At 38.2% G+C, this 20855-nt stretch overlaps 1 protein-coding gene across 1 annotated transcript; it reads right to left on the minus strand.

Moving 5' to 3' along the window:
- Positions 1-686: 686 nt before the first annotated feature.
- Positions 687-19412, minus strand: LOC140951474 (nucleolar protein 10-like). Its single transcript, XM_073400732.1, has 24 exons — positions 19291-19412; positions 19042-19087; positions 18651-18749; positions 16460-16537; positions 16286-16323; positions 15826-15870; positions 15265-15356; positions 14458-14523; positions 14321-14381; positions 13394-13476; positions 12599-12677; positions 12208-12357; positions 11609-11675; positions 11036-11088; positions 9488-9566; positions 9035-9082; positions 8546-8625; positions 8291-8389; positions 8064-8141; positions 7254-7340; positions 6326-6427; positions 4571-4782; positions 1682-1784; positions 687-1175 (listed from the first exon to the last, which is right to left on the minus strand). The coding sequence occupies exons 1-24, from the start codon at positions 19354-19356 to the stop codon at positions 1038-1040; spliced, it is 2049 nt and encodes a 682-aa protein (XP_073256833.1). The 5' UTR covers positions 19357-19412; the 3' UTR covers positions 687-1037.
- Between the last annotated feature and the right edge of the window lie 1443 nt (positions 19413-20855).

Here is a 20855-nt window from a genome sequence, read left to right on the forward strand (position 1 = left end):
TACGGTTTTTTTCAACTTTTGGCATGGACAAGTTAGGGAAAATCCGCTGGCACCACTGGAAAATCGCCTTAAAATTTGTAAAATTGCCAAGTTTAAAAGTGCTACATCACATAAGCGAGCGAAGATATAGCTCCGCAAAGGTACGAAAATTTACAGACGTTGTATGGTGGGGGGAACGAGCCTGCCATGTCGAAAGTTGAAAAAAAAACGGTGGAAAAGTCCATCCCCTCTCTTACTGATCAAAATACTTACACGAAATCTGCAGATTAATCGACTATGAGGTATCACATCAACGTTAACGGCAAAAGACAATAACTTTACAATCCAAATTTAACACCTTTACACGGTTATCAAGCTCTTTTGTACATTTCTTCGCCGTCGGGATTTCCGCCTTTCATAAACGGTCGCTGCCATTTTTTAGACACTTAAAATTTTTCAACTGCTAATGAGAGTGTTTCTATTAAAAAGAATGAAAGAAGGTCGCAACCCAGGGTCAACCACAGGCCTAGAAACGAGACTCGTCACTCAAAATTCATTTTTCCTTTTACCCTCACCGTCGTCGCGTAGTCGTTGCTTGAGCTCTCCATAGAATATTGGCTTTGTATAAGTTAGAGAGTAGATTAACGAAGCAAATATCAATTTTTATTCCTTTAGTATTTTGTTCCAATGAAAGGTGTTTTCGACCCGCTTATTGCGGATACTCTGTAAATATACGGACACTTTCACATAGGCCATAATGCACCTTGCTTACCCCCAAAAGTTTTGGGGGTAACCAATTTTACATAACCATTGCCTTCGATTTCTCTTGGGATGACTGTAATACCCAGGAGAAATTGGAAAAAATGGTCAAGATGCACTATGGTATATGTGAAAATGGTGAATGGGAAAACTGCTGCAAGCTGATCAATCTCATTGTGACCACCACTTCGTGTACGCCGTCATCAAACTCCCTTCCTTCTCCAGAACAGCCGTCCGGTCTTAATTCTTTTCCCAGGAGAGTACAAGCTTATCAATTCCGCTGTGGCCGCAGCTTCGTGTTATCTAACTCTCCTCGTTCTCCAGAACACCGGCTTTCGTTTCTCATTCCCCAGAACACTGCTGGCTGATCGACGAAACTTTTTCCTTTCCTTAACATGAGCACGAATTTCTTCATCTCTCCTTGTCTCTTTGTTACTCTACAAAAGAAACAAAAATGTGATGGACGTAATAGGGTCGTTTATTTCAACGCGTGATGCACAGCGATTTCAAAGTTATAAAAAGGAAAAACGTGGCTGCATGCAGTCAGAAAACAATTATTCTTTCTTGTTAAAATTCATTAAAAGCTGTTCCAGGCCAAGTCTCGGTTAAACTCTGGCCTTGATAAAAAAGAAGCCAATTTCTTTCAAGAAATTATGTTTACACTATTACCCCAAGCCACAATAAACTCAAGGACGACTGTAAAAAATACCGTTGAAGTCAAGAGAAAATCAATTAATCAATTACGCCCTTCTTCATTTAAGGGCAATAAACTCCTATGGTATCGTAAAATACTGCCACAATTTTGTCCGTATTTTCGATAAAAAACCATAATTCAAATGACTTTTTTCATTAGGTACAAGGTTAAGCAAGTACATTTCAGTCTTTAAGAGAATCTTTAAAAAATGTTGAAACTAGTAACGTTAAATTGATGTACTTTTTTTACCTTCATGACTTGAAAAGTTATCTCCTTTTCACCCGAGGATGAACCTGTTGACCGGATCAAACCCGAACTCTCTTCATGCTGAAGACGTTCACCAAGGGATACCCTACACACACACAAAAAACAAAACGCTCACGTTTTGACTTTGTAGGAAATTGAATTTTATGCACTAAGAATTAATACCGAACGTAATATGACAGGGCTAACTTGACTTGACTATAGTGTAACTAAGTGTTCACAGCGACCTTAGTATCAGATTGCTATTTCGATTCAAAGGGAAACAGATTATAAATAATTGCTCCTGCTGCAAATAATCTAAGTTTCGTAACTGTTCATAAGTAACTGGTTCACGCACGTGTCCAAAACTCAAGCGCAAGACAACAAACGTAAGAACAAAGGCACGTTAAACGTGCATGAGCTATTTTGAATGCTTCAGTGTAACTTCAATGCTTCGGTGTAACCTTACCAAGAGTGATCAATCTACCTCTTTCATCCTAAATGTAGATTAGGTTTTTGTGCGAAATTGCGTATTGCGGTACAAAATGAAAACGCGAAACGCTCAGCTGAGTCGATCCTCAAGCTATATATTCACTTTCTCTGTCTTTCCCTGTTACATCTGGTGCAAGTTAAACAAATCGTTAAAGTGAAATGAATTTCTACTCACCAAACGTTGATTAGAAGGAAAACTCTAAGGTTTTCTCGGAGTTTCTTAAGCCAAAATGTGACTCATCGAATACTGAATAGTTACGAAATACCAGGATTTTTATCATTGTGGTAGATGGTTGCATCATCATAATTCACGAGGTTTTCACGTGCGATTCTACTCAGTGAAACAGTCTTTAACTCCGACAACTTATTTCTTCATGTTTTAAAAGCTATTCCTTCTCAGAAGACAAGAGCCTTTTTTAAGGCATTGGTTACAAAACGAAACAGGTCTTCACACGTCCAAGTTACTATTTATCATTGTGAAAAGCCAATCTGCATGAGATGTACAGTCACACAGCTGGCTCGTGAAAGTGTTGGACTTTGCCTCCTTTCGTCGTTCGTACGTGAGGGAATTCGAGTTATCACACAGTAAACTAGCTGAGTAAACAGAATTATAAAAATAACTCACGCACACAATTTGCACGTGAAGGTGTTGGTCTTTGGCCCTTTTACAATTCGTACGTTAAAAAAAGGCAAATTCTTCACTACAAAATTTTCTCAAACGATTTTAAGAAATCACCTCGGCTTCATTATAACATCTGCAATTAAATTATGTTTCATGCAACGTCAAGGTTGATAACCTAACATTTATTAACAAAATTTTGTGAAACGGTCTTTAACTCCGACAACTTATTTCGTCATGTTTTAAAAGCTATTGCTTCCTAAAAGACAAGAGCCTTTTTTAAGGCATTGGTTACTAAATGAAACAGGTCTTCATACGTCCAAGTTACTATTATTATTGTGAAAAGCCAATCTGCATGTGATGTACAGTCACACAACTGGCACGTGAAAGTGTCGGACTTTGCCCCCTTTCGTCGTTCGTACGTGAGGGAATTCGAGTTATCACACAGTAATCTAGTAAACAGAATTATAAAAATAACTCATGCACACAATTTGCATGTGAAGATGTTACAAAATTTTCTTAAACGATTTTAAGAAATCACCTCGGCTTTACTACAACATCTGCAATTAAATTATGTTTCATGCAAGGTCAAGGTTGATAGCCTAACATTTATTAACTTCCAAGAAAATTATCAAACTGCCGAAATATATTTCTACTTATATCATGATTATTGTGTCAACTAGCTTCCTCCAATTTTATTCCCTAACGCCACTGTTTCTACTTAAGTTACGCATCTTTACTAAATAGAACGAAAAAGGTCGGTTGAACTTTGTAAGCGAGAGAATAATATTTTTAAAGCTTGTTTACAGGATTAACAATACTCGATACAGCTTTCAAAAAAATAAGCTGCCTTTTAAACTTCTAAAACCACATTTTATAGGGCGCATACTTTCGAATAAAAGTCTATATCTAAATATCAATTATTGCTTCATTGGAAGAGATTTGAAAATATATGATCTTTTATACTCTACCCAGTTGTAGCAGGTGAAACAGAAATCACACTGACGTGCGTTGTACCGATAGCCGAATTAGGTCAGAAATGCCTCGAAGCAGCATTCACACTTAAATATCAACCCTTAAACAGTTGCATCACTGTTCACAGCGTTTGAATCATGAAGATATTTTATGTAATGCTTCCAAACACCTATACCCGTAATAAAAGACGAAAAAATTGTGAAGGATCAAGATGGCGGTCTCAAAGTGCCCTTGTTCGACCTTTACCAATGTCATGTTTAACTAGATGCTAAGATCTCATTGGTTCCTAAGCATCAACTAATAGTACCTTCAACCTTATTGGCTCTTGCAACAAACATCCGAACATACAAAGTTACAAAGCCACAAAGATACATACGCTCACACCACTGACATATGAGCTATTTTTTCAAAATAGCTCAAAAATGAAATATTTTCCGTTTCTTGCGTTGCTGCTTCCTCCTAGTTGCACTAGATTTGAGTTTTCGTTTGCATTTCACACATGTTAACCGGGACGGCGAGATCACAAAACGCGACGTGAAAAATAAATCTCGTACCCAGACTTTATCACTAAGACGAGTTCCGGGTACGACATTTTGTCATGCGTTTCCTACATGAGCCCGTGGTTCGGATACTGAGGGCAACCTCAATCCCACGCAATGATGTTCAATAAATTGATTGATTAATTGATTGATTGATCAGGTGAAAAATATATTCGTCCGCCATTTATTGGGAGGCAGGATCCTCTAATCAGGGTCTGGAAGAATATACCCGGGATCCGCGATTTGGCCAAAGATTCTTATCATACTTACTTCTTTTGTTTCGAGGTCAACACGTCTTTGGTAGACTTTATGGTTTTAAAGTTTTCGCCTGATTTTAATTCGTAAAACTTTGGTTTGCTGGTAGCTTGTTTCTCTTCATTTATTCTAGCTTCTTTACGTTGTCTCTTGAGTTCCTCGCGCCATTCCCTCTCGTCTTCTGAGCTGCTGCTTTCTTCCTCCCCACTAGGGATACCCTCCGGTTCCTATGGGTGAAAATTTGTTCACATTCCTTGGCTCATTTACATATAATCTTATCATTCTCTGAACAAGCTATTACAAAAATAAATAACAATCATTCACCGAAGTGGAGGTGGCCAGTGGTGGAAATTTAGCGAGGCCGCGTTAGCGGCGAGGTAAATACCCACCACTAGCCACCGACACTGAGGTGAGTAATTGTTTTAGTATATACTAAAACAGTGAGCTAATTGGGCAAAAAATGATGATTTTTAACTCAATTACTGTTGCCTGCAGCTATTACAATTTTGGCGCGTAATGACTGAACGGCCGCGGTCGTCGCTTTTTCTTGCCGACAAATAAAACTTTTGAAGGCATTTGTTTAGCTCTTGCGGGGAAATTCCCTCAAAAGGAGTTGTGAATTCTTTTTTTTCTTAAAATCATTCTGTAAAAAAGATTTTAAATTTAGTTTTAAGCTTATTTATGAACAAGTCAACTAAATAAAGTAACGCAAGACTTAAGCTTAATTTACATTTGTAAACCAAAAACTTTTTCGCCGGTTTCAGCTATCGATAAATTCAAGTCAAAAAGACAAAGCTTTACCTGTTAAAACTTCCACCCCGAACTTCGTCACCTTCTTCGTGTATTTCGGGAACAGCTTGTTTAATTAGTTGTGAAATTTCTTTGTTTGTTACGGCAGCCAACCGGGAAGGCATTTTGCTCGAAACTTACGCGAGTTTGGTGTAGCTTGCTCGGAGGTACTGGAGGTGAATCAGTGAATAGTGAAGAATATTCACTGATTGAGTAGCCAATCAGAGCGCGCGAAAAACACTATCCACTGTTTTAGTATGTACTAAAATTGAATATCTAAAGAGCATAACCATACTAGTTGTCTCTGAAAATTTTAGCCCAAGATACCGAATAGTTTCGAGATACTCTCTTAAAAACTCGAAATTTTACAAAAATATATGCCTTGGGCTCTTTAGTGTTTTTACCAAACAGCAATTTCGAAGTTTTCGATGGGTGCTATTTCCTTTGATATTGCTTGGAAGAGCTGACAATTACACAAATTGCTCAAGTTGACGAGCTCTTTCAACTTTTGACCTTAACTTTTATATAGGACGACGTCTCAATACTTCGCATTCTTATCAGCAGAAATGAAACACAACAAGATTCGCCTATAGAATAAGAAAATCTAATTGTAGTTTCGAAGCATGAAGTCCAGTAACCAGTAGTGAGAGTTCCGGGTTTATTTGATTAGTAAACCTAACAGTGACAAGAATCTAATTTCTCCTTTCACTAAAACAGCTTAATCAGACAAAATATCTAGATTTAAAATATGGAGAATGGTGCGGAGAACATAAACGCTGGTATTAGGGCTGCTTCAAGGGTAATGGTTGCCTAACAAATCTTCAGCTGTCATATTTTGTCAAAACTTTCAATTTTGTAATGTTCACAGAAACATTTAAGAATGCTTTAAAATAGTTAGGCAGAATAATTTTTACTCTTCCTTAATACAAGGAAGTGAGTTGATATTTCGGACTCAAGATATTTATTTTTTCCAGCCTTCACCTCTATTTCATCAAACTGCTCCAGTAACTTCTGCTTTTCCTTCTGCCGCTTTTGTTTTTCTCTCTCATGCTTGGAAACCACTGGATGAAGAAGTTTGTATTCCTTCAAAAAAAAAAAGGTAGCGACAATTTCAATGGCAGTAACATAAAGTTCCTTAATGGTCTCAATTTACCTTGACAAATAGCCTAGTCAGATTAAAGAGACAAAATATCTGTCTCGCTTCACCCTCCAAACAAAATAAGGAGTGAAGAAAACGTTTTACGTGTTTTTTACCACTTTACCATCAACGTAACGGTTTTTAGTATTGACTTTCCGGATGCAAACGCGTGCACAGACGAAATATGAGACATCTACGCGCAGGCTACAGGGATGAGAGGAGGTAACAAAAGATCAAGAAGGTCTTACAAAATCAGGACTCTAAGGTAATGCTGAAAATGTCAGTCCTTTTAAGTGTGGGACGTTTGTTAGCTTACTAAGTTAAGGAAGAGTGTCCAGTTATTTTGACCTTTCTGAACAGAGTAGAATCTTGGCCCCATGAAAGAGACATCAAGCAAAAGGATATCGCCGATATATATCTTTGGCCTCATTAATTTTCAAAAGCCTCTGGTGGTACTTACTCTTCTATTATGAAGATGAATTTTCATTCACTCTCATTTTCATACATGTATGCCATGAAAGGTTGTGCAACAGGCCACGTTTTGACAGAGGATTAAGAAAACTCAGAATTGGGCTATTCTTGGGAGAAATATTTCCTGGTTTTCCTAATTTCTTATCCATTATCGTACCATAGTCGGATGGTAATTTAGCGCCGGCCACAGTCGACCGTTCTTTTCAGAGCTTTTCAGTTTCTAGAGCGCAAAAACATTTTTACGTTGACAGCATCTTGATAAATATTATACAACACTTGAGCAATGTAACTCTGCTTTACCTCGCTTTCCTCGTCCACCTGGAAGTCTGGGTTCAAAAACATGGCCGAGAATCTGTCATCTCCCAAAGGATTGCTGACGTCAGAAGACTGAAAAACAAAGCAAAGCGACAAGTAAACAAGGCGGAATAATCAAGGCAAATACTTGAAGTCTGAGGCCCCGACTACACGTATCCGTTTTTGTTTAAAAATGGAGATTCTTTCTCCGGTTGTGCCTACCATCCACACGCATTCGGGGAAAACGGTCACCGAAAACGCATCTTTTCAAAAACGCTCTCCACAGTGAAGATTTTTGAAAACGCTGGCCACTCGTTTACGTGTGGACGGATGAAAACAGAGGTTTTCGAATACGATGATGTTATACATACTACTAGCATAATGCATACTCTGTGAGGAGTGCTATCGTATTTCCATTGTTTAGTGTTTTCGTATGGACGGGCTAAAACGGTTCGAATACGCCTCGTGTGGACGCGCATTTTTTTGAAAACGGAGGGAAAAAAGTCTCCGTAGTTTTCAGACAAAAACGGATACGTGTGGACGGGGCCCGAGTCAGCAATGCAAACGACTTCGAAAATATTAAAAACTATGCCGAAAAGGGTGTCAACGTTTTAAATCAATTAAAAATTACCTTTTAAATATGAACTGAAAACGAAAAACATGTAATCTACATCTACATGTAATCCCACAAGTCTACGTGAATGACTCTACATATACTCTCACACTCTTTGACACAAGAATCTTCATTTTTGAAGGAGGTGGGGGTTTCTTGAAAGAAGAAGAAGAAGACATAGAGTGCAGATTACAATAACATACCGAAACCGTATGTTTCTTAGTATCCCTCTTCTCTTCTATCAGTTTTTCCGCCAAGTTTCTGTTTACTTTGGGAAGTTTCTAGCAAAAGACAAAAAGCAGTGTAAGTGTTAGTTTCCAATCTGATTAAATGTACCTCATTTCCACCTGTGTCCAACGCCCAAGATAATGCGAATATAGCATCGTTTTCAAACAAACATACTAGTAAATGACACCTTAATTTTGCCTACCTTTAGCTTGACCCTGTTGGCGCGTTCCTCCTCAATCTTATCCTGGATGCGTTTCTTGCGATATTCTTCAAATGCAAAAGGTTCGGCAACAGATTTGGCCTGGGAAGAAATTTAAAAAGAAACATCAACATCCAGTCCACGTCAACATCAACTTCAACCAAGTGCTGTCAGTAAATAACTGACAGTATATACGACTATACTCTAGAATGTGTACAACTACACTCAAACTTTCCGAGTACGAATTACCATGGTTACCTTGTGATAGAGACGCATGTCTATAAAGTATCCGTGCATGTAGGCCCGCAATAGGTTGGTACCCATCAAATGTGCCAGACCTAAGGGATACAAAAAGATTAAAAGTTAAAAGATTACAATGCAATCTTATTGAGTGAAACTCAGCTTTTCTCGGCTGATGACCCTAATTGTAGCTGATACCTATGATGTGGTTGGCTCCCCAATAGAGTGCAGGCGACGGCCAAAGAAAACAATATTCCAATCGACACACTCAAGAATGTCATGAAGAGGCGGAAGAAAGGTGATTTAATTATTTTACAGGGTGTCATTTAGCCACGGCTATTGTAAGGCAAAACTGGAAATGATAGCTGCTAACAGCTATGTCACGATGCCTAATGAAATACATGTACCATGTGAATAACAATAAAAATTGAAACGATAGAGCTAAGTAAACAGACGTAACGATCGGTCAGTAGTTCAGAACTATTTCATACTATAGCTTCACTGTACCTAAACTCTCCAGGTCTTGCTTAGTCACAAACTTGTAGTCATCATAAACTGTAAAGAAACATAAAGAACAAACATTAAGGTATAAAATCCGGCCTTGTGGGCGATTAACGTGTATGTGCAGAAAATTAGTACAGGACTGGAGAAAAATCAGGTCAATGACCAAACAACGTAAGTCAAAACAACTCCATGTGGCAACAATGAGCTTCCAATTTGTATTAGTCCTAATTTTCACAGGGAAAGTTAATACCAGAGTAAGTGTCAAAACTCGCTGACAGAGATTTGCGTCTCAGACAGCAAGGAGGATTTAAGCTTGTTTGACAAGAGGGAGGGGGGGATGGATTTCTGCCCGCAAAATAAGTGTCCCACCTTGCAATTTGCTTGCGAGGTGGCAGAAAGAATTGGGGTTACCCCCACTATAAATGGCGATTTCAAGGCTAAGAAACATTCACTGACCAGTTGGCTGCTGGTCTTCTTCTAACTCTTCTGTTAAGTTGTCCAGAAATGAGCACCATCTTGGAGCTGGACCAAGAGACTGCAACAACGCAAACATTAGGATGTTCTATTCACACACGCAACCCTGTCACTTCCAGCTACGTTCACACGGCTTGAAAATTTGACCGGACACTTCGTTCACACGGAACCATTCAATATTCTTTGCATTGTTCACACGGAACGAACGAACGAGGGTGAACTTTAACTTTTGTCAGTGGCGTTACTTTAGCAAATTTTAAATGGTGTCTCCCAACTAAGTTACCACGTATCCATGTATTATATACATACTGAGAAATACTCACCAAAAAGTTGTGTTGTGAATTTTGATACGCAAATGAGTTCTAGCCAATCAGAGGTGTGAACTATGGTTTTCACACGTGAAAAAAATGATACGTCCAATCAGAATCGGGAACGATGTTTTTTCTCATGTGAGAAAAATGATACGTCCAATAAGAAGCCACAGAGGTGTGTGAGTTTCGCGCTAAAATTCCCGCATTTTGTTGCAGCTTGCTGCAGGGGCACCCAACGAAAATATAGTTCAAAACCACTTAAACATAGTATTGTTAAACGTATTTTAGTATTTAAACGGTGGATATGGGCATATTTTTATCCCCTATAAATTTTTCATCTGTTCGGATTTCCTAGCTGAAAGTCTAGTGATCCGAAAATTATAGGGATCAAAACTTACCTGTTCGAAAATTTCGGCCAGAAAAAAGGCTCCCGAAAATTCTAGGTGACCTTTTTAGGGTAAAAATCCGTTGAAAATGGGCAATTTTACCACTTCCTAGATGTTCGAAAATCCTAGGAGAGGCAGGCAAGCAAGAAATTTTACAACAAATGTTCCGAAAATTCTAGATCTCAAATCGTCTTCCGAACAGATATTTTTCCGAAAATTGTCGTTGGGTGCCCCTGTTGCTGAGCGCCGCTTCGCACACATTCGAGGAGAAAAGTTTTTCTCAAAGAGTTTTTTCTCGTTAAAAAAGTGAGGAACATTTCAGAAATGGAGTGGAATAGTTTCGTTTGTTTCACTGTCGATAAAGAAAACTGTGGAGAGCCGGCGAAACTACAGCGGAAGGGGAAAAACAAAACAAGACGTAAGCTTATGTTGTGCTTTTTGTCGAAGCTACTTTATCCGCACCTTGTTCGTGTAAAAATTTATTCGGTTATGGTGTTCACACCGCGCCGGTCACGTTTTCGACCGTACCAGCCATATCCTGGATGCTAGACAGAGGTCTTCCCGCTCACAGGCAGCGGCAAGAAGCGTAAAGAACGAAGGAAAAATGGTTCTGAAACCCAGATTTCCGATTTTAGTAACCTCCTTTTCAAACTGTCCTTAGTCAAAGACACACTTAAACAGGACCCAGAGGTTTAAACAAAATTTCCGTTGGATTTTTAATCTATAGTATTAGTTGAAACTAAAAGTTAAAAGTTTGAAGACTGAGCTACACTGAAACAGTATCGAAAATAAAAAAAGCTTGAGTATTTACAAGGACTATAGTTTAGACTTACCGGGATATAGTAGATCAGCATTTTGGGTGATTCAGTTGCCATGAACACCAAACCTATTGAAAAAGTACGATGCAATATACAATGAGCTAAACAAACAAGTCATAGTGACAACGCACATGGTACATGTTGATGTACGGCCATAATACATGGCTATGTACAGCTGTAGGATGCATGGACAAAAAACTAGACATACACGCAAGGAAAAGTATCTTGATAGGAGGGATAGAACTATGAGTTATAAATTCACTTAGAGAAATATGAGAGATATTACTTTAAAGCGAACTTTCTTGACCAAGAAAAACCGGAAAACATCAAAACTGCCACGGCAGTTACGTAGCTTCATGGTAACCGTTCTGGGTAAAATCCTTCCTCAGGTTAAACCAGGTTTTCTTTTCTCTCCTATGTATAATTAGGGCTACGAAACAAGGGAAATTTGAAATCAAACCAGGCTGAAAACTGATTGAACCTTAAATCGATTTTACGTACATGTACAACATAACCACTACAGCACAAATGATACCATCTAACTATTCCCTTTACATGTACTTATGTTAAAGTTATGGCAGTTCTCACCTGAATCAGGATAAAGACACAAATTGTTTATGTCTGTAGGTGGTTCTATTGATGTGAATGGTTTCCCCTATGGCATAAAAAACCAAGGGATAAGAGTGTTGTTCATGTGAAAAAAAAATTAAAAGCAAAACACCTTCAGCCCCTGGCTATGAAAAATTGCGATAAAACTTTGCTTAAAAACATTTGGAGAAAGTTTTAAAAAACGTTAAAAAACATGAGGTCGTTTCGACGTTCTCGCATACAAGAAAATATAATAGATCATTAAAAAGAAAAGTAACGAGTCAAAATATGCTACAAGTTGAACAAAGAGTTTCGCACTAATGGACTCACTCTGAGTATATACACTATTTTCTGACTTGATAATGACCTCTGAGAACGTCGTAACGTCGTCATGTTTTTTTTTTTTTAATTTCTTAAAATGTTTTTACGCAAAGTTTTGTCGCAATAAACATGCTGTACTCCCTAAAACAAAATTCTTATTTACACCCCCTACCTCACCATAACGGCCACCTCTCCAAAAGGGCCACTTTTGTCTGTCCCCAAGGTGGCCGTTGTGGTTAGCTTCAAACGTATTAGTTTTGATAAGAAACTATACTCACTGTTTCTCTGTCCCAGATTTTTAGAATCTTAGAATCAGCTGACAAGACAACGCCAAGCTTGTCTTGAAATGCAATACTGTTAATCGGCAGACCGTATTGGTGATCTTTAATTAACAAAGGCTTGGTGGAGCGAAGATCATACAGCAGAACCTGTCAAAAATAGCAAATGATCGTGTGATTGTTCTACACACTTGACACTATCAGCAAAGCTGGCAGGATAAGAGTGTGGAAGTGCTTTTTGGTGTGGAAGCTGGGCCACCATGATCGTGTTCCCCATTCTCCTCCCAGCTGGTTTTACAGCCAAAAATTAAACAAAAAATTAAAACAAAGGCATAATTTTGTTCAAGACTGGTGGTATTATAGAAAGCAGTGTGTGGTTTTTAGAACTCACATGTCCTGTACTGGTTCCTAATCCCATGGTCAGACCATCCCTGAACAAGAGTGCCGTCACAGCAGGAACATTGTCCAAACTGAAATAACCATTAGAAAAAGGTCCGTTATAACTACAGTTGCAAAATGACATTGTAATACACATGTACATGTACAGTCATGCAAGTACAAACTGACAGTAGACCTAGAAACAAGGGGAGGAAAACAGCTGTTTGTATGGTTAGTCTGATTGTTAAATAATTGACCAATATCGATCTTCAGCCAATACAGTGCAGGCCAGAACTAAGTGAACAATGCAGACCCAAAAATGACGCAATGGACGCATCAGCTGAGATGAGTGTACACATCACTGTGCACTGACGAGGTTCTGCGTCAGCTCGGAAGCGTCATGAAGGAAAAGATTCAATTGCTCCTGCTGATAGCATTCCAAAAGTTATTTCGACTCATCGGTAGTTCCTTTGTTTCTGGTTAGGAAAGTAGAAAATAAAAGTTTCCCTTGCACACACAAGCTTGGTGAACAAACCGGGCAAGTGTGGCGAGACAATAGCTGTCGTGTACGAACAGACGAAAGGAACTCAGGAGATGTGTTCACCGATTGAGCACAATAATACAAACCATTTTTTGTGCCAGGAGCCGGCATCCGCTTGAATTTTTGGAAATGGTCCGGTGAGAGTCGGTGCCCAGGGGCTCTTCCACCTTCGTCCTGCCTTTTCTCCGGACCCGACTGACTGCCCCTGGGTCTCCGATACGAGATACAGTATACATGTAAATGCAATATTATTCTAGTTTTCTGTACCTCTGGAAGTCAAGTCCACTCATTCCAACATCCAAAACACCAACCCGGCTACGGGATCGAGGATCCCAACATTCTACATGGCCCTGAAAAAATGAAAATACATTCAGCACGGCTGTCATTAAGGGGCAGGGGCCGGGAATTTCCCCCCGCTACTATGAACATGACCCCTGGCTACTTTCAAAGGAAAATACAAGAAAAATAGAACCAAAAGAAAACCTTAGATGTTTGATTCCCTGCCTACTGGTTGTATTTATCCTGCAACTTGAAATCTTAGTGACAACCTGATTCAGTGTAAGTTACAAGGTAACATTTTTAGGTATGTATCGATCTAGCCAATATTTTGAAAACCTAACAAAATTTGCAGTCACTTGAGTAAAAAATGGCCAAAAGTCACGGTCTTTTTTCGTGCCCGATAAGCTCAAAATGGCACTAGCAAAAGAAAAAAGGAAAGGAGAAAAAAAAAGCCAGAAGTAAAAAATTAAAGAAGGAGAAGAGAAAGAAGCAATGGTTGCAACACTCTTAGTTTTTTATAATGACTACCGGTACTTTGGGTATTTTTGGCCCAAAAAAAACTGTTTGACATGATGTATATACAGCTGTACTGCATAATTGGGTGGAAGAAATAATTAAGTAATAGTTAACCTATTTGCCCCTGAACTGCTGCCCGTGGGAAACTACGTCCCCTCTACAACTTGTGACGTCATCAGTTTTAATAGTCAAGGACAACTTTTCCAGCTAACTTTTCCAGGGTGAAGAGTTTTTTTAAACCAAACCAGAATGAGCATGATTGCCAATTAAGATTTGACTGTATTAATGACCAAGCTTGTTTTTAATTTTAGATGGCCATACAGGTGTACATTTGCCAAGTTTTTTTGACATAATTTATTTATTTATCAAGATGAAGTCATCAAAAAAGATTACAAGTACCTCTGCTGTTCCTGCAGCAAAAAGCTGATGAACTGGATTAATATCACAAGTGTTTATCTCCCTGAAATCAAAATAAATATTGTAATACTGTCTAGATGTAATATGGCAAATATAATTAACTGTAAAAGGATACTTACACAGCACTAGTCTGTAGAGAGTTCAAAAATCGTCCTTGCTCAAGATTTAATCTGTAAACTTCAGAACTGTTAAACAATAAAAAGAACTACTGTTGAAAAATGAACTCTGTAATTTGCTTTGAGTTACAAATTAAAAAAAATTAATAATAATTTATTATACAATGTGATAAACCATAGTTATAAACCAATCAAATGAAATAATGTAATCAAAACAACAAGCCTGAGGTAAAGACGGTGAACACTATTTTAAATGAAGGATCAGCAGGGTTGTCATTAAGATTTCAAGTTGCTGGGTAAATACAACAAGAAGGTGGGGAATCAAACAGCTAAGGTTGGTTCTATTTTTCTTCTATTTTCCAGTGAAAGTAGCCAGGGACCACATTCATAGTAGCCGGGGGAAATCCCCGGCCCCCAGCTCTTAATGACAGCCCTGGATCAGTGTGAGATAAATGAATAAAAAACTACTAGCAGATCTAAAAAAACCTGTCTGATTCTATTCAGGGGCCTGTTTCTTGACAGTCCCAGTAACTTTTTGGGCCCGGAAAGAAGTTTTGTGTTTGCCACATTTACATTCAAGATCAAAGTTTCAATAATTTTGAAAATAATGAAATGAAACTATCAGTTAACAGAGCAAAATTGAGTGGCTTATGGACAAGGAACTGTGCTGCTATTCCACAGGTGTGGATATCATTATTTGCCTTCAGGCACAAAATGTTTCCTGGCATTTTGAGAAACGGGCCCCAGGAGGGAATTCTGTATTATCTAACAGTGGTAAAAATCATCAGAAGAATACTTATTTAAGATTACCTTGCTCCAACTAAATAAAGATCACATGATGGGTAATGATAAACAAGATCACGTCCAAACTTGGGAATTCTGGTGCGATAATACCGTCCATACTAAAAAGTATAATCAATTAGTGCAAAAAGTACAGTGTACATGATCTATATTATTTACTGTTATTTAGAAAAGCATAATTTAACTTGTTTGTTTGACACAAAAACAGTGATCAGTTTACTAGTAAACTAAAAATACTGAACAATATATATTATTATGGATACTTTTAGTCTTCTAAAATTTTAACATAATATACAAGGACACGAAAAAAGCCCCATCCGGTAGCAGTCTAGGATGAGTAGATTTTCTTGCTGGGTAAGTAATCACAACCGACTTTCCCAGTGGGCAAGGGTTCAGGCACATCATCCTCAAACAAAATTATAAACAAGGAATGGCTGCCAGGCAATACGAAATAATATGAGAGTCACATGTACTTGCCCAGAGTTAATTTACATGACAAACAGAAATTCAAGTTTTTTCTTTCTTTCTTTCTTTCTTACTTCTTTCTTGAGTTCTGTATGTAAAACATACCTGTGCATGAAATTCCACACATCGGTCACAGGTTAGAAACACCATCTGCAAAATTATGAAAATAAACACAGGTTAAAATTAGTAAATGAAATTGAAGGAAATAATAATTATTATTCTCTATCATTCAGGGGTATTAATGCAGTTGTTTTGCACAACACAGAAATTTGTGCGTTTCCTACAATTCGATCTTTACTACACTTCTTTACTTAAGTGCTGATATTATCATTTTGTTTACTTTGCTTTAATAAACAAAAAAGTTATAAAGCCTGTTGTAATACAGGTCAAAATTATATTCAGGTTAAAATTTTTTAGCCTAGGTTGATTCCCAATTTTCTTTGCCTCCTGACCGTAATTCATGAATAATTAGGGATAAGTAACAAAAAAATAGAGAAACAACCTAGGTTAAAAAATTTTAGCCTGAATTTCATTTTGACCTGTAACTAACATGTACAAAAATCACCTTTGAATAGTCCTCAGATAGTATACAGAATTTCACAACTGTAAAAAGAAAGAACAATAAAAATTAATTAATCAAATTAATAGCTCAGGGCAACAATAATATTATAATTTGAACTCCTTTGGCAATGTAAACACACACAACTTTTTTTAACGAAGCAAAAGACTTTACACTTACTCTCAGAATCCAAGCATCGTTCAAACTTCATGCAGAGCTCTGATGTTTCATAACAGCGTACTCGAGGTTTGTAAACCCCTATATATTTTTAAGAAAAAATGGAAAGTTAATTCTCATGAGTGTGCAACAATGTGAGTTATTATTTCACTAAACTAAAGCATTAATCACCTTAGTCGTACTAGTCCAGTTAATCATTATTAGAAAGGGAAGATGAAAAAATGGATTCCCTTTACCAGTATACATCCACACAAAGGGTAAGATGCAGAGCAAAATGCAAAATGCAAAATCACTGAAAGAGGAAGCAAAAGAATTTTTTTTATTCTCCAGGTTGCATTTCACCACAGCCAAATCCCAATCTCTCCTGCCCTTCCTGATGGGGCGTGTTTAAAACAAAAAATGGCAAAATGACGAAATGGCAAAGTGATGAAATGGCTTTCTTAAACAGTAAAAACAACTGACTACTTGTTCCTTTTTGGAGCCCAGTCATTATTTTTTTTGCTTTCTTTGAACTGGCAAAACTCTGCTCAGCATACAAAACCTCTCAAAATTGCTTTGCCATTGCAGTACAGTCAATTTCTGTTTGTGACTAGTTAGAGTCACATGATCTTTCTCATTCCCAGGGTAGGTGATCTACTGAAATTTTGAAACCCTAACCCTGCTTAGGACAAAAAATCCTAAAAATACATAGCCTGTTTAGGACAACACCCTCAATTTTATTACCCTGTTTAGGAAAAAGGACAAAATGCCATTGTTTTCCTTTAAAGCCATTTATTGGCAATTGCATTAGTCAGGGCAAATTCACTTCTGGTCATTGCCTTTGTAGAAGTTACAAGGGGTTAGTAGAGTAAACAAAGCAAATCAAATCAATTGTGCATGCAATACCCTGTTGATAATAAAATAATTAGGACAGACTCACACAAAATTATACACCCTATTTATTTGGAGAGCTGTTAGAATCCTTTTTTCAAGTATGGACTTTTTACTTCCCCATCCTCACATACGTAACAGTTGTAGCTTCACTTTGTAATACACTCCGCCAGCTCGATGTCACCGCTGACACTTCAGTTAATTTTCCCACGAAAGAGCTATTTTCGGCGCATATGATGAGCTTGCGCACACACATCACACAAGGTCTGCCTGACAACGATCTCGTCAACAGAGCCTCTAGATCTTATGGCTGCGAAACAGAGAAGAGCTGTGGGGTCGAGAAGCAACTCCACCAACTGAATTGTAGGGAGAAAACCCAGTAAAAGAAAATGAAATATGTATTATTTCTAAATAATTTTAGTCATTTTGCCATTTCATCATTTCTTCATTTTCACCATTTTGTTATTTCATGTTTTCAACGCGCTCTTTCTGATGTCCTCTCTGCAGCACAGAGCTACAGAGCTATAGAGCTACAGTCACCAAACAGAAAATATTAATCCCCAGAAAAGTATAATAAAATAGTACATCATGAGTTAAAGAGAAACACTGGAAATGCCTTACCAACTACTGGTACTTCAATCAAATTTGACATGCAATTATTATTTTAAGGGTGCATGATCTCACAGAAAACTTAAAAGGACCATAACCACAAAGCAATAAAAACATTGCTGCTTGACACATAATCGTAGAGCAGAACACACTATGCCAAAATGGCAATTTTCACAGCAATTTTGGTCCCCACTTTTTTTGCTATAATTGAACTAAAAGGGTCACAATAACTTAAAGCACTAAGGCTTAAGTTTTTAGGTAGTTTCTTGGTGTTGCCGACAGGTGTAATCACCCATGATGTCATACAAAAGATTGAAAAGACAATAAACAATACCCACACCACAACACAAAAGCAAACACCAACTTACAATGGTTTCCAAAACACCAAGAAACACAAAGGTTTTAAATGGTTCAAGTTTATCAATATAATGAATGTAGCTATTACCATCCCCAATGGGAAACCCCTGGCCCCAGTTGTTTAAAAGGTGGATAACACTATCCAGTGGTTTCCCTAACACTTATTTGTTGGATGGTGATTTATCCAGTGGATATAGCGCTCTCCAGCTTTTGAACAACTGGGGCCAGGACTTTGTGGGGAACAGTTAAAAGCAATCTTGTCCAGGGGGTAGGGGTACAGGGCAAAATCAACCTTGCGAAGAAAAAAGTTAGGGAGAAATTGAATCTTTGAATTTATGACAACCTGGCCAAACCTCACCTGATGACATAATGTACTGTTTGTCTGAAGAAACAAGGATATTTGTAGAAGCAATTGGCATCTCAAAATCTTGAAGAAGCTCAATTCGTCTTCTGATATCTAATAAGGAAAGTACAAGTTTCTCCAAAACATCACAATCGGGGAAGAAAAAACAACAACAGGAAAAGTATTGTTTTCAGTGGCAAAAGGTAAGCCGAATTACCACCTGACTTGAAGTTTTGCTCCTAAGTTGAAGATACAAATGAGGTCTTATAATTTTACCATGTCCACTAAGGTCAATGAAATTCCTTTCCTTATCTTTATAAGTGCTGCTCATGCAGAAAACCATTAAGCTTAAATTAAGGTTACATTAATTTTCTCAGATGACTTTATGCATGACTTTAAAACTTACTAATATCATTCTTTTGCAACGTCCGCCTCTTTCGTTCAGAAAGCCACTAAAACAAAAAGAAAAGAAATGAAACACTTTCAATTTTCAAACAATGATGCAAAAGTCCAGCCAGAAAGAGAAAAGAAACGAAGTGTACGTAGCTCCAGATCATTGACCATTGCTATGCCTTACTTTAACACGTGCAAAATCTTAATACAAGCACAAACTGCTTCCAAACGAACAAATATAACAAGAGATTTCCTTCAATACCTCTGGCAATGATTTTCCGGCAGAAAGGTTGTAGATCTTGACATTATTGGGCTGGGAAACCTGCATCTTCCCTTTGTAAACTGTAGTTTTTAAGATCACGTTTCGGCGGCCGCCATTTTGTTTTTCCTAGTTTCCAGTCTTTTCGCACTTCTCTCGAAATACCGCTGTCAGACTTAACTGTCAGACCTTTTCTCAAATCACAGGCTGGTTACTTCCAACGAGGATGGCGAAGGGTTTTCATACGTGAAAGCAAACGGAGGATTTCAGCATGTACAAGAGGGTCTCGATGGGGCGGTAGCTTTGACGTTGATTTTTTTCCAATTTTGACGGCTGTGGAAATTTAGCCAAAAGTAAATATTAACTTCTGTATGAATTAATATTAACTATTATGATTTGGAAGTTATCTTGGCCTTTCACTTAAGTATAAATTTTCGAAATATTTTCAGACTAAAATTAAGCAGGTTGAAAGAAATGTGAACTAACTGCTTGAAGAACCACTGCAAAAAACTGTGAACGATCAATGTAGCCCAACGTTGGATCAAACAAGACCGTGATCAGTCGAAAAAGAAATAAAGTTAAAAAGACTACTGCAAAGACTGATCAAACAAAGTGAAAAAGACTGAGGTATACAATATTTCCACTGGTAGCCTGTGAAAAGGCCTTTGGTCGAGCGGGGAAGTAGGGAAAAGAGAGAAAAACAGAGAGCCTTTTCACAGGCTATTACACTGGCCAATAATCATTGTGTAATCCAGTACCTATTTCAGTCAACCTCGTTCCCAGGGTTCTCTCCTACCCTCCCTACTGAGTAAGGGCGGTGTCACAGCGTTTTGGGCATCCCCGCGTTTTGGGCATCCCCATACCCAAATCCCTAGCGTTTTGGGCATCCCCGGTGGGGGATGCCAAAAACGCTGATCGCTTCGACTTTGCCTAAATTATTTCAGACTGGGGAAAAGTTGGGATTGTCAATCACGAATTTACGGCTGAATAGTGTAGATGCATGTTAGAATTATATCGTCTGACACTTTTCGCCGGGTTTATTGCGCAGAAAAAAAACCCATAGGCAGTAAACGTTGGCTCAAAACGGGACGAAACTGAAATTTACAATCGCATAACATCACTTCGCTGTACAACGCTTCATTGTTTGCAAAGCTTCAATTTTATCTAATAGAACTGTTTACCAGCGAGAAATGCCGCAATCGCCGGCAGCTGCGATCGTCTGTTTCCAAACAGCCAAAAACAAGAATACTAAACAAAAGAATCAAAAGATAAACATGAATAAAACTGCGTTTTGCGGTGTTGAATTCATAGTATTCATGACATTTGAGGCCTGTACAACTTAACCCCGCAGCGCTACTTGACACACAAAAGGCTGTCACACAATTTCTACAGAGGCCTCTTGCACCTACGGGACAGAAGAAATCTGTTGCCGTTTCGAGATGTGGTAGGGGCTTCTATTAAATCAATTCCGACCGAGTACCACACCTTGGGAACAACCTTCACAGGGTGCAAAAGTATTATCGCGGCCGGCGTGTCCAGAAAAAGGAGCAGAGTGGCACTCTTCGAAG

This window comes from Porites lutea, chromosome 11 (genome assembly GCF_958299795.1).
Source record: "Porites lutea chromosome 11, jaPorLute2.1, whole genome shotgun sequence".
Taxonomy (NCBI): domain Eukaryota; kingdom Metazoa; phylum Cnidaria; class Anthozoa; order Scleractinia; family Poritidae; genus Porites; species Porites lutea.

What these genes read in the sequence shown, in the direction of transcription:
- LOC140951474 (XM_073400732.1), bottom strand. Translation starts at nt 19,356, where the DNA reads ATGCAGGTTTCCCAGCCCAATAATGTCAAGATCTACAACCTTTCTGCC. An exon ending in GTGTCTTTATCCTGATTCAG is followed by an intron (nt 11,089 to 11,608) that starts GTGAGAACTGCC and finishes CTTTTTCAATAG; the next exon opens with GTTTGGTGTTCATGGCAACT. An exon ending in TGCTGATCTACTATATCCCG is followed by an intron (nt 9,567 to 11,035) that starts GTAAGTCTAAAC and finishes GCGTTGTTGCAG; the next exon opens with TCTCTTGGTCCAGCTCCAAG.